The sequence below is a fragment of the Heterocephalus glaber genome, unplaced genomic scaffold (genome assembly GCF_053883595.1).
Source record: "Heterocephalus glaber isolate CG9 unplaced genomic scaffold, H.glaber_assembly_v1.0 deba00001058, whole genome shotgun sequence".
Lineage (NCBI taxonomy): Eukaryota > Metazoa > Chordata > Mammalia > Rodentia > Bathyergidae > Heterocephalus > Heterocephalus glaber.
Window position 1 is genome coordinate 629,349 of NW_028258184.1, and position 13,241 is coordinate 642,589.

Here is a 13,241-nt window from a genome sequence, read left to right on the forward strand (position 1 = left end):
TGCACTTACTTAAACATGTTCTATGTGTGAGTATGTGGTCTATTTTGGAGAATGACCCATGTGCAGCTGAGAAGAATGTGTATTCTGATTTTGTGGGGTGGAAGACTCTGTAAACATGTGTTAAGTTCATTTGTTCAAGAGTTCGATTGAGTTCTAGTATTTCATTACTTATTTTTAGTCTAGTTGATCTATCTATTTGTGACAGTGGGGTGTTGAGGTCCCCCACTACAATTGTATTAGTGCATATATGACTTCTCATGTCCATTAGTATTTGTTTTATATAGTTGGGCGCACTAGTGTTTGGTGCATAGATATTTATGATTGTCATCTCTTCCTGTTGGATTATTCCCTTTACAAGGATATAGTGTTAATCAGTGTTGGTTAGTCTTAATCAGTTAGTCTTGGTTAGTCTTAATCAGTGTTGGTTTGAAATCTACTTGATCTGCCAAGAGGATAGTTACTCCTCCTTTTTTTTGGGTTCCCATTGCATGGAGTATTGTTTTCCACCCTTTAACTTTCAGTCTATGAGTTTCCTTTTGAATTAAGTGTGTTTCTTGTATGCAGCATATTGTTAGATTTTGCTTCTTGAGCCATTCTGCCAGTCCATTTCTTTTGATTGGTGATTGAGACCATTATCATTGATAGTTATAATTGAAATGTATTGACTTGTCATTGCCATGACTTTTTCTTTTTGTTGGGTTCTCCCCCTTTACATTTAATTTCTTGTCATGCCAGATGGGTTCATTCTGCTTTGCTTCCTGGGGTTGTGATCCTCAATGTCTGTTCCTAGGCTATTGTGTAAAATTCTTTGGAGTGCTGGTTTGGTATTCACGAAGTTCCTAAGGTGCTCTTTGTCATGAAAGTATCTTATTTCTCCATGAATTTTGAAAAATAGTTTTGCAGGGTACATCAATCTGGGTTGGAGGCTGTTTTCTTTTAGGGCTTGGAATATGTCATTCCAAGCTCTTCTTGCCTTGATGGTTTGTGTTGAGAAGTCTGCTGTGATTCTGATGGGCTTTCCTTTGTATGTGATTTGTTTCTTTTCTCTGACTGCTTGGAGAACTTTTTTCTTCTGTTGTTTTTCTGGAATCTTAACAATTATATGCCTATGTGCAGATTTTTTTTGGTCAAGGCTATTTGGAGTCCTATATGCCTCACTTATCTGTATGTCAAGCTCTTTTCCCCTGCTTGGGAAGTTTTCTGCCATTATTTCTGTGAAGAGATTTTTTATTTCATCTGCACTCTCTCCTGTTTCTTCATTGAGCCCAATCAGTCTTATGTTATTCTTCTTTGCATCATCTAGCAGCTGCTGGATTGATTTCTCATGTTCTCTTATAATTTTGAAGCAATTTTTCTTTTCCTGGTCACTAATTGCAATCTTATCTTCTATATCTGAAATTCTGTCCTCACATTGGCTCCTTCTGCTGTGTAGACTTTTAATGGAGTTTTTCACATCCTGGAAATCTATTTGCATCTGTTTTATGGATTCCATTTGTTTCTTATGTTGGGATTCCATCATGTTCCTGAGCTCCTGTCTAGATTTATTAATCATGTCTTACACTAGGGGCACAATTTCTCCTGTTATCTGAGAAATTATTTCTGATTTCATTTTTTCCAGATCCCCTTTTGTTGCCAGTTCAGTGGGTCCAGGTGGTTGAGTATCAGAGTTTTCCATCTCATTTCCTTTTGGGGTTGCTGTAGGTGATCTGAAAGTCTGGTTTTGAGACTTATTTACATGTTTTCTCATTTCAACTGGGGTGGGGGGCTGTTAGCACCTGCACGGATTACCTCCTCTGAGCTGGGTGAGGTGGGACAGGGGCCGGGAGCAGCGGTAGGGATGGTGACCCGAAATCCCTTTCCTGTGGGCTGGGAGCAGTGGGAGGGATAGTGGCCGGGAAGCCCCTTCCTCTGGACCAGGAGCAGTGGGATGGTGGCTCAGAAGCCCCTCCCTCTGGGCCGGGAGCGGTGGGAGGGATGGTGGCCTGGAAGCCCCTTCCTCTGGGCCAGGAGCAGCGGGACAGAAGGTGGCCCAAAAGCCCTTTCCTCTGGGCTGGGAGCAGCGGGAGAGATGGTGACTGGGAAGTCCTTTCCTCTGGACCAGGAGCAGTGGGATGACGGCTCAGAAGCCCGTACCTCTGGGCCGGGAACAGCGGGACTCAGTACCTTGGTCTGGTGGTCTGGTGGTCTGGTGTCCTCTGCATCTTTGTAGTGTGGAACCAGGTGGCTGCCTGTCTGCAGCGGGGTGATTCGGTGTCTTCCAAGTGACTCAGGACCTCGGTAGGGCGTGCACAGACCTTCCTGTGTGCAGTGGGCTGATTCGGCATATTCCACAGGACTGGGGACCTCGGTAGGGCGTGGGCAGACCTTCCTTTCTGCAGCGGGCTGATTCGGCATGTTCTGTGCGACTCAGGACCTCGGTAGGGCATGGGCAGACCTGCCTGTCTGCAGCGGTCTCCCTTATGTTTTATTTTCAACTAGATTTTCTTTGCCTATCTTCTGTTCTTTTTGCTTTTTGCAGTCACTTCCAGGTTAATTGTTACTACATATATGTTTTAGTATTTTATGTTTATCTCTTATGGGAAATCCAACAGATCACATTTCTCACACCCACAAATCAGTGTCTGTGTTCTTGAAGAACAATCATATCCTTAAAACCATGGCTATAATAATAAATCATTTTTCTCCACTTCAGTTTGAGCTTGACTGGCAAAGATTTCATAGTTGCATAGTATAGTAAGTGAAAGATTTTCTAACCAGTTATAGACCAATGTAGTTTTGTTTATTAATAAGTGAATTCTAGTTAATAATTTTAATAGATGTTTTCTGGTTTAGTTTTTTTTTTAAGTGTGAAATCCTCAAAATTAATGAACATTTAAAATATTATGAAAATAGACAAAAATTGCTAGATATTTATTGATCTAAAGGTATTTACAAGTAAATGTGTTAATCCATATAAAATCCAGCATTCAGAATTATAGTTAGTATGGTTGTCAAAAGTTAAATTGCATGATATTGTCACATCAAGAAGTAAGAATATCTGTGCCTTGACTCTATGTACAGGGCCCTCAAGGACCTCGTGGGGACAAAGGTGACAATGGAGACAGGGGTGACCGAGGTCAGAAGGGCCACCGAGGCTTCACCGGTCTCCAGGGGCTTCCTGGGCCTCCTGTAAGTTGTTTCTCAAGGTGCTGTTCTTTGCATGCGAATATGTACACATATCTTGACAAGAACATTTTTCTCTTCATAAAATAGGTGGAGGTTTTTGTATTTCATTTTAATTTAAACATTATATTGATGAGTACTAATTCCCCAGCTACCAAACTCAGTGACCAAATATAATTGCCCTTGTATAGACTGTAGTTTTGTGGGGAAGAAATAAAGCAAAAAACTGCATGCGTCTTTGTTCCTACAGTGACTTTAGCACTGGTCAACTCATGAGACATTGCAGAAATTGAGGACTTGGTAGTTTACAATGCTAAAGTCAATGCCAGCATATTTTAAATACCTGAGGATGGCACAGTACAAGAACTGAGTATTTTAGCAATATTTTAAATTTATTCCCACTTAGGGTCCAAATGGTGAACAAGGCAGTCCTGGAATCCCTGGTCCATTTGGTCCAAGAGTAAGTAACAAAACTTATAAATAATAATGCCTTTGGTGACATAATGCTAATGTTTGAGCATGGTATTGAAGCTGGGGTTGGCTCATGTTCTCTGAATTAGGCAGAAAATTGTGAAACAAACCATTCAGCAATTAATTTTAAGTAGACATTTCCCGAAATATGATATAATGTATGTCATAATATAGTCCCGTATTAAAGATAACTCTTATCTAAGGTTTGTATATATTTATCTGTTCATTTTCTCACTTTGGGTTAAATGTAATTTCCATTAAATTTTCACTCATTTATGAGATAATTTGACGTACCCATGAAAGGGAAGACAGAGTTTGAAGCTGGATATATTTTGTCCTTTTAAGTAATTGTGATAGTTTCTAAGAATAGTTTCTATAAGGCTAATTTGGAGGCAAGTCTTAAGATGAAACCAATTTTTGAAGCTTTTAGAAATTCTGTATTTATATCAATGTTGCCCTAATAGTCATTAATGTCATAAGAAGTTGACACACATAACTATTTAAGAAAATAGCAAAGAGGATAAAAAAAAATAGAAAAAACAATTAGAAAAAAATTCTGCTATATATAAATACAGAATAAAGAAATCACACATTAAATTGAGAATGAAGTAATAAAGAGGCCTATGAAATGATGGAACTCTATAGTATAAGAATCCACAATTTACTTATAATTTTCTGTCATTTCCTTATTCTAAATTAATTGAATTTCCAACTAAGTTTATTTGAGATTTAATGGCAGAATTATTACCAATAAAAGTAAGTGATTACTCTATTAACGTCATTAACTTGTACTGATCTTCTGCCATGCATGGATCATGGACAGTTCATGTATGATGAAACTGCAATCTACAAAGTGGCAGAACGTCATTTATTAATCAGTAAGAAAATGAATCTAAGAAATCATTGTAATAGCTCCATCTGTACAATAGTTCTTTGATTAGAGAGAAGCATTCCAACCTCTTCTTCACAGAATCTCAAATACAGTCTTTGTTTTCTTTCAGGGTCCTCCAGGCCCAGTTGGCCCATCAGGGAAAGAAGGAAACCCTGGTCCGCATGGGCCAGTTGGACCTCCTGGTGTCCGGGGCAGTGTAGGAGAGGCAGGACCAGAGGTAAAGTCACAGGGTCTGTGTGCAGGAAATGCTGTTGGTGTCAGTAGCTTGGGTTCCAGCCAACAATATCTCTGAGGCCAGGTGAACAAGACACTTAAGGGATCCTGAAAACAGAACTAGAATTCACACAAGAGTGTGTCCGCCAAAGTTGCTTCTTTGGACAATATTCTAAATATCTGTCAAATGTAGTTATTACTTCATAAAAACTTTATGAAAACATTGGCAAATGAAATGTATGATATTGAAGTTTTCCTTTACTGAAAATGACACTCGGGGTTTTCAGTTTTTGCTCAGAGTTTTTATTAAAAATTCTAATAATCTTGACTTGAGGATAGAAATTTGGAAAGCATCAAGTATCTTCCATGTGCATGCATACCAATATGCATGTCTTTATTAGGGAAATTATGCTTCCATCTCTGGTATTTCTTTGTTCTTATTTACCTTCTCCTCCTTATTTTATCTTTGACAATACCATTAAACAAAATATTCTTTACTTTTTATGTGACTCAAATAAGCTTACATGTGCTACATGGTCGGAAAGAATGCTTCCTACTTATTTTTCTGTGAGGAGAGAACAGGTTCTGAATTAGAATACCTTAGATTTATGTAGCTTTGGATTAACTTTATTTTTGTGGTTTAGTATTCTTTAATATATGCAAAAATCTTCCCTCCTGAGGTTGGAATGCATAGAATCATGATGATCTTGGAGAAAAACAATCTGTATCTGTATATCCATATATCTGCATGTCCATATATCCATAAAGCTGCATAGCCATATATCCATAGAGCCATACAGCGATACATCTATATATCTGTTTATCGATAGATCTCTGTATAAACAAGTATTACGTGATTTACCCTTTATTTACTCAGATTCTGACATGCAGAGATGTAGACTGAGAACCAGGCCCCACTCCTTATCGCTGCTGTGAGATAGCTTTGCAGGCCAGCTTCATCTGTTTACAGGAGGGCATAAGTCACTGATCTCCTGGTACCATCGAATTGGAGTGTCACAGTTATCTCCCTACATACCGCATTCTACCAGTTTGGGAAAACAAAACTAAAAACAGTGCGTTAAATATCTTTCCCATTTCTTAATTAGGGTCCTCCTGGAGAGCCTGGTCCACCTGGCCCTCCAGGTCCCCCTGGCCACCTCACAGCTGCCCTTGGTGATATCATGGGCCACTACGATGAGAGCATGGCAGACCCACTTCCAGAGTTTACTGAAGATCAGGCTGCTCCTGATGACAAAAACAAGACTGACCCAGGGGTCCACGTTACCCTGAAGTCACTCAGCAGTCAGATCGAAACCATGCGCAGCCCTGATGGCTCCAAGAAGCACCCGGCCCGGACTTGCGATGACTTGAAGCTTTGCCATTCCGCAAAGCAGAGCGGTGAGTAGACAGTGGCCCTCTGGAGCAAAGCGCATTTCTGATTGCGTTATTCTCAACTCACGCCAAAATGTTTTATTGACTCTCTAATTGGTAATTGACGTAAGAGGTAGAATGGTAAGCAGGCCACATAACTTCTAGTTTAGTGGTGGAGACAGTAAGTTATGTAAAAATCACAGAGTAGGATGGCACGTGCTATATAATAGAGGATATACCTATTAATCACCTAATTTCACATTAGTATTTCCATTTCCAATTAGAAGTCCTAAATATAAATTAGTGCCAAGTTTTTGTGGAGTGGAAGCGACATTTTTTTTAACCTCAATGACTTCTCAGAGTTTTAATATGGTAATATAAATTGTTGGATCACTGAGAGAAAAAAAGTACATATTATTTCCCAAATTTGTTTGAATATGGGATTCCTTTCATATAACTTAATGTTCTATGAATCACACTTTCAGAACCTGTGCTGGCAGAATCTGTTACAGTGAGGTTCAGAGACATTTTGGCATGGAACAGTGCTTCTGTCCTTCTTGCTTAAAGCTTGTCTGTTCTCATTCTGACTGTCCTGGTCACACCTGCAGAATATGGGTCCTTGACCCTAGGCATGAGCTGTGAAATGCCTAGGAGTTTGGATTAACTTTGGGATGACCATTGACAAGGAGAGCTGAAATGTTTTCTTTGTAGAATGGGCAATTTTATTCTCAACTCTACCTTTCCATCCTATCACTCTTCTTTCATTTTATTTGCAGTTCATGTTTCCATAAGTATAAATGTATAAACCTATATCTGCTTATGTATTTATTTTACCATATCTAGCACCACATACTGTTGTGGTGCATCCTGTTTCAAAACTCTGCCACATATGTGAAGATTAATTTTAAAAAGGGCTGATGAGATTATTCATAATATCCTGAATGTAATTTGACACATATGATTACTTTACAAATAGTTTTGATAATATATTACTACATTCCAATTATAACTTTTTAAAACATTGGTTTTATAAATTAATGAGAACACATCTATCTAGGCAAAACTATTTACTGTGATTTTTTGGTTTTGGTACTTTTTTCCAATAAAATGGGGGATAATAATATTTCTTTCACATAGCTGTTTTGAACCTTAAATGCATTGTTTGACACTGTGCTTCAGAGCCACGACTAGCATGTCGAAAGATCCCACCCATGGGCCCTTAATCAGCAAGTTTATATTTTCAATGCTTGTGTTAATTAATTTGGAGTCTCATGAACATCTTTAAGTTTCTCTTCACTTAGGATATATTTCTATTTTGTAAATAGGTGAATACTGGATTGATCCTAATCAAGGATCAGCCGAAGATGCAATCAAAGTTTACTGCAATATGGAAACGGGAGAAACATGTATTTCAGCAAATCCATCCACTATTCCACTTAAAACTTGGTGGGCCAGCAAATCTCCTGACAATAAGCCTGTCTGGTATGGCCTTGACATGAATAGAGGATCTCAGGTAACTTAATATGCTTCCTCAGTTATAGTCTTTGCTTTCATTGTTTCTTGTCTCCTTGTATTTGTTTCGAACTATGGCCTGCTATTTTTTGCCATGTTTATTTTTAAGTGACACATTCTCATGAGTAACAATTGCAGTATCGATTCATAAAAAGCTTTACTATGAGATGAATTGAAATGAAATTTGAATTATAATTTTTTCATTTAATGGAATGTAGAGAAGTAATTATTTTTAATGCTAATTCATCTAACATATTTGACACTGTGAAGTGGTCTTTCCTCAGTTGAAAGATACTCATTATTTTTAGCTTCAGGAGGCCTTGGTAACACTTAGCTTGAGCCCTTACTGATATTGGGCTTTATGAGGTGGCTGAACCTTTTGGAGCCTTGGTGTTGCCAATTTGCAGTGAGAGTGGTAGTATGGACCCATAGTCCCAGTGTGAATTTAAATTCTTAGTGTAGTATCTAGTATACAGCAAGTGATAGATATCGTATCATTTTCATACTGAAATCGTTTTGTGAACTTTTCAGTCTTAAACTTAAGGCATGTTGTAATTATATAAATTTTATTTATATTTGTCTTGAGTTCCAGTGTAGTCTGCATTTCTTTTCTTTTTTTGGTACTGGGGATTGAACTCGGGACCTTGTGCTTGCAAGGCAGGTGGCATAGTCTGTATTTCTATCTTGGTCCAGTATTCAGAGTCTTCTTAGGCTTTGCTACTTCCTATTGTAATGTGAGTATGTCATCCCACGTCTCACTATGCCAGCCTAACTCTGAAATTTTCTTCTGATCTCTGCTCTTACCCTTTCCCCGGAACTCATTCTCAGAATACACATGATGTAAGGACACTATGGGCAGGTGCAAGACATCCAAGAATCTACCATTGTTTAATGAACAGAAAATTTTAAAATGTCAATTTAAACAATTGAAGTGTTATTTAATATATTATGTAAGAGCTCAAATAGGAGCATGGAAAACAAAGCTTAACTTATGAAATGAATAGAAAGAGTCTATGGGAAATTATTTTTGATAATTTTGTGTTACCCAATGGAAAAATCTTAATTCACATTTCCTGCAAGTATAGAACAGTTGGGTAAAAAAAATTATGCTAACAGTCAATGCCCGATTCTTATTATAATTAGTTATAAAACTAATGAGTTATTTTTGTGTATGATTAAGACAGATTTTAAGATTTCTAACCTTTCTCTGGAAACTTATAACAATTACTGGCTTCATCACCTTTTGTTTGAAATAATAAGGACAGATGTGAATATGTATAGAAATATTAAAGATATTTTATATGTATAGACAGACTAGCTTATTATAATGACAAGAATCAAAAAACCACATCTCAAAAATGATTTGTCTAAAGTTAATTTATCTAACTAAAGCATTATGAAACTCTTAAGCATGGCATATAACAAAGTCTGCGTTTTGTTTTTCTTTTAGTTCACTTATGGAGACTATCAGTCACCTAACACTGCCATCACACAGATGACCTTCTTGCGCCTTTTGTCAAAAGAAGCATCTCAGAACATTACTTACATCTGTAAAAACAGCGTGGGATACATGGATGATGAGATCAAGGACCTCAAGAAAGCTGTGGTTCTTAAAGGCGCAAATGACTTGGATATCAAGGGAGATGGAAACATTAGATTCAGATATACAGTTCTTCAAGACACTTGCTCTGTAAGTATTTTTTGAACTATTGTTGATCTGCTTGAAGAAAAATATCTTTGTTAAAAATACTGTCATGGCACTAGAAGTTGGGACAAATTTATCTTGTGTATAATCACAGGAACATTCTGTGTGCAGTTGTTCTTCAGGTAAACTTGAATGTATATTAGCACATGAAGCAAGTTAGAAGTATTAAAATAGGAAAGAGGGCACTAGATCCCTAGGGTCCGATCCTGCTCTTCTGAAGATCTCTTTGGTTCTACTGGAAGGTATTTAATGAGTCATTAGAATTCCTTGATTCTAAAATGTATAGTCAGTCATTGATTTGTATGTCTTTTAAATGACATATCCAGATAAAAACAAGGAAAATTTGGGATGATGGATTAGTTTCATTTGTATAGAATAAAAAGTTCTCTCCTAATTTATGTTGTGAGGATTTGAGTAGCTGCAAAAGAAAGAGGAATTTACTCCTAAAGAAGCACCTGCTATCCATGCTAGCACTTCGCTTCCTGTTACCAGTGCTCTGACTTCTAGGTAGTGCTCATTGTGTTTCCATTATAAAAGTTAGCTGGATAGGTTGTTGTCTAACATCTTTGGGAAAATTTGAATCTGTTGTTAATCCATTGCATCATTTAATTCCAGAAGCGAAATGGAAACGTGGGCAAGACCGTCTTCGAATACAGAACCCAGAACGTGGCACGCTTGCCCATCATAGATATCGCCCCTGTGGATATTGGCAGCACAGACCAGGAATTCGGCGTTGAAGTTGGGCCAGTTTGCTTTATGTGACACAAGCCTAGAAACATCGGCAGCGTACAGCCCCCTCAATGATGACCATCACCATTCATGAGAACTTTGACTGTTTGAAGTTGATCCTGAGACTCTTGAAGTAATGGCTGATTCCACTTCAGCATTGTATATATGATCTTAAGTGCCTGGCCTCCTTATCCTTCAGAATATTTATTTTACTTACAATCTTCAAATTTTAATTGACCTAAAATATTTTTCAATAGGAAAGTTTAGGATTAAGACAACCATTGACAATGATCACCTTTTTAACTGATGAAATAAAGAAATATCTGTTTTCTTCAATTTATTTCTATGCAGTGAAAACATTGCTTAGTATTTATGAGGAAATTCTTCTTCCTGGCAGGTAGCTTAAAGAGGGGAGCATATAAAACCACAACATGTGTTTATTTTGCTTGGCTGCAGTTTTAAAAATAAAAAGTAGAGCCCTTTTGTGACCTCCCATTCCCAGATTATCAATGAAAAATAAAAATATTCAACCTTGCAATTGAAACCCACATCCACATCTTGATATTGTGTAACTATTATAGAAAATCTTTAATTTTAAAAAAATCAGTTTTTCACTGCCTTAAATGGAATTTTTAAACAGTATGCATTCAGTGGAACTTCAGGAGAAAAAAGTGAAATTGCTTCAACTTCTCAAATTTTTGTAAAGGCTGGTATGTTTAGACTCATTTCTTATTCAATTTTCACAATACCGTTTCCCTTTTGATGCAGTCGGTCAGTACAGAAAACTGTTGTATAGGTACAGCATTTAATACATTTGTTTTTCTTACCCAAAAAGAAACTAAACAAAATAATGTACATATATATCTTTATGAACACATGTCGAGGTCCCAAAGTTGAGACTCTTCCACATGTACAATTGCATCATCCTGAAGCCTGTAATGAAGAAAAAGATGTAGAAACCCAGCATTGTGGAGTTGCCTCTAATCAAATGTGATGACTGGGATTAGAACATTTGGCCTTTGAACTTTCATAGACAAAATGACCCAACATTTCTTAGCATAAGCTACCTCATCTCTAGAAGCTGGGATGGACTTACTATTCTTGTTTATATTTTAGATACTGAAAGGTGCTATGCTTCTGTTGTTATTCCAAGACTGGAGATAGGCAGGGCTACAAATTATTATTATAATGATGATATCCTTTGATAATGGTGCTAAAATTCTTCCTCTACAATTCTTTAAAAATAAAGACTATTTCATCAATGACAGTTGTGAAGATGTAACTGTTAGACTTCCCATCTCTGAAAGGTACAGTGGTGTCCAGTGCCTCTCCACGCTCTGCTGTCATACTGTACCCATTGTGCTTCATAATATTTTCATGTTTCTTAGACCAGAACATGCAGGTCCTCTTGTGTCACAAGAGATTTTTTTTTCCTTAATTGCATTTGTTGGCTCCATTTTTATTTCTTATTTAAAAATAAACGGAGGCATCCCAAGGACAAGCCATGCACACAACTTTGGTCATGTATCTCTGCAAAGCATCAAATTAAATGCATGCTTTTGTCATGTAAGTGTTTTTGGTTTTTTGGAGTTCATTTGAACATATTAGCTCAGTTTCATTTACAGCAGTGACAAGTAAGTTATTGTGGTAGTCCTTTTTTGCCATTTGTTTAAAAGATACAAGTGCCTTTCATGGTGTGTGCCTTACAAATGAAAGTCTATCTGGGCCATTACCCATAAAGGCAGTGTGACAGTTATTGTCATGGTCTATATGATTCGATTTTAATATTCATACAGTTAAAGATACTTGGGAGTTTTGTTGACATTCTTTCAAGTCCAGCCTATACAGGCTGTGTAACGTCAGATGCGTGGGCCAGAAATGTGTGGTGGTTCTATTAAGTAAAAAGACTTGCAAATTTAAGGCCAGATTGGACTACACAGAGAGACTCTGTCTCAAAAATAAAAAACCAACAAAATAAAACAAAACATCCCAAAAGTCCAGGAAACACTAATAACTTCCATCTATAGAAATACCAGTCCTTATTTGGAGCTCAGGAATGCTACAAATGAAAGCCTGTCTAAACCAACCCAAAGCCCTCAAATTTCTTGCCTATGGTGTAGAACTAACTGTTCCATCAGGCAAGTGGTCTTATTTACCCAAGTCCTACAGGCACCTCAGAATCTACCTAATCAAATATAATGGCATTAATTTATTAAAAATACAAGTGAAGATCCCTCAAAGTAACAGAAATTAAGAAAAAGAAGAAAAACATCACAGCATAAACTATGCTAAAATGTCCCCAAATGTGATAAATTTTAGTCAAGGTCAGAGTAATTGCGTTCCAAATTGAGAAGAAATTAAAGGAAATTATGAAAACAGCATTTCTCAGGAGAATGGATTGCATGTGAGAAAACAAGTGCAGAAAAAGTCTGGAAAAAGCAATGATTGTAACCATTGCCCTCAGAATCCCCATCCTGACACGAATAAGAGCATCTCAAGAAAACTTTTCTTTGAAATTCTCCATATTTTAGGAGAGACAATGAATAACTCCTTAAAATAAGTTTGGAGACTGAGATCTAACACAGACAAACAAAGCAATGATCCCACAGCAACAAACCCACACCTTAAAAGCACAGGGCAGTTTCAACACGACCAGCTCACTCGAAAGCAACTCTCCCTTGCAGTCTTCTTTGCTGATGAATTATTTTCTCCAATTATTTAAGTGCTGATGCTGCACAGGGTTAGTCTTACTGTTTTTTTCTTTATACTCAATAATCTCTTATCACCTGCCCTTAACTATGGCCACGGCTGTAATGGTTATTAGTAAGTCAACAGTGGCAAATGCACATACTCCCCTGGAGCTTGAGAAATGCACACCTAAATGTTTTACTCAAAATTTTCTTTTGACTTTCAGAGATGTGTGTAGCTCTGTATGTTCAAAAACAAATCATGATATCTCTGTCTCAAAGAAGGCTTATGTTCCATGTGGTCTCTTGGACAGTAGCCACCCTTTTAGGGAGACTAGAAATCAAGAGTTATTCTTGTCACCTGTCTCACTCTTGTTATGCCAGAGTTATGGTACTGTAAGTATTTTCAATTTTGTTCCTAAATGTTTTTTCAGGCCATACTCTTCTCTCCATTTTCACTGCCACTGGTCCTAGTCCACATAACCTGGGCTCTTTTAGT

General features: G+C 37.3%; 1 protein-coding gene across 1 annotated transcript in view; it reads left to right on the forward strand.

Annotated features, from left to right (window-relative positions):
* The window catches only part of Col5a2 (collagen type V alpha 2 chain), a 139,340-nt gene extending 128,022 nt beyond the window's left edge, over nt 1-11,318 (forward strand). The window contains exons 48-54 of the mRNA XM_004872303.4: nt 3,061-3,168; nt 3,569-3,622; nt 4,635-4,742; nt 5,845-6,136; nt 7,435-7,622; nt 9,072-9,311; nt 9,942-11,318. Coding sequence (XP_004872360.1) covers nt 3,061-3,168; nt 3,569-3,622; nt 4,635-4,742; nt 5,845-6,136; nt 7,435-7,622; nt 9,072-9,311; nt 9,942-10,088 — 1,137 coding nt within the window. The 3' untranslated portion in view covers nt 10,089-11,318. The remainder of the gene's footprint in view (nt 1-3,060; nt 3,169-3,568; nt 3,623-4,634; nt 4,743-5,844; nt 6,137-7,434; nt 7,623-9,071; nt 9,312-9,941) is intronic.
* Nucleotides 11,319-13,241: the final 1,923 nt, after the last annotated feature.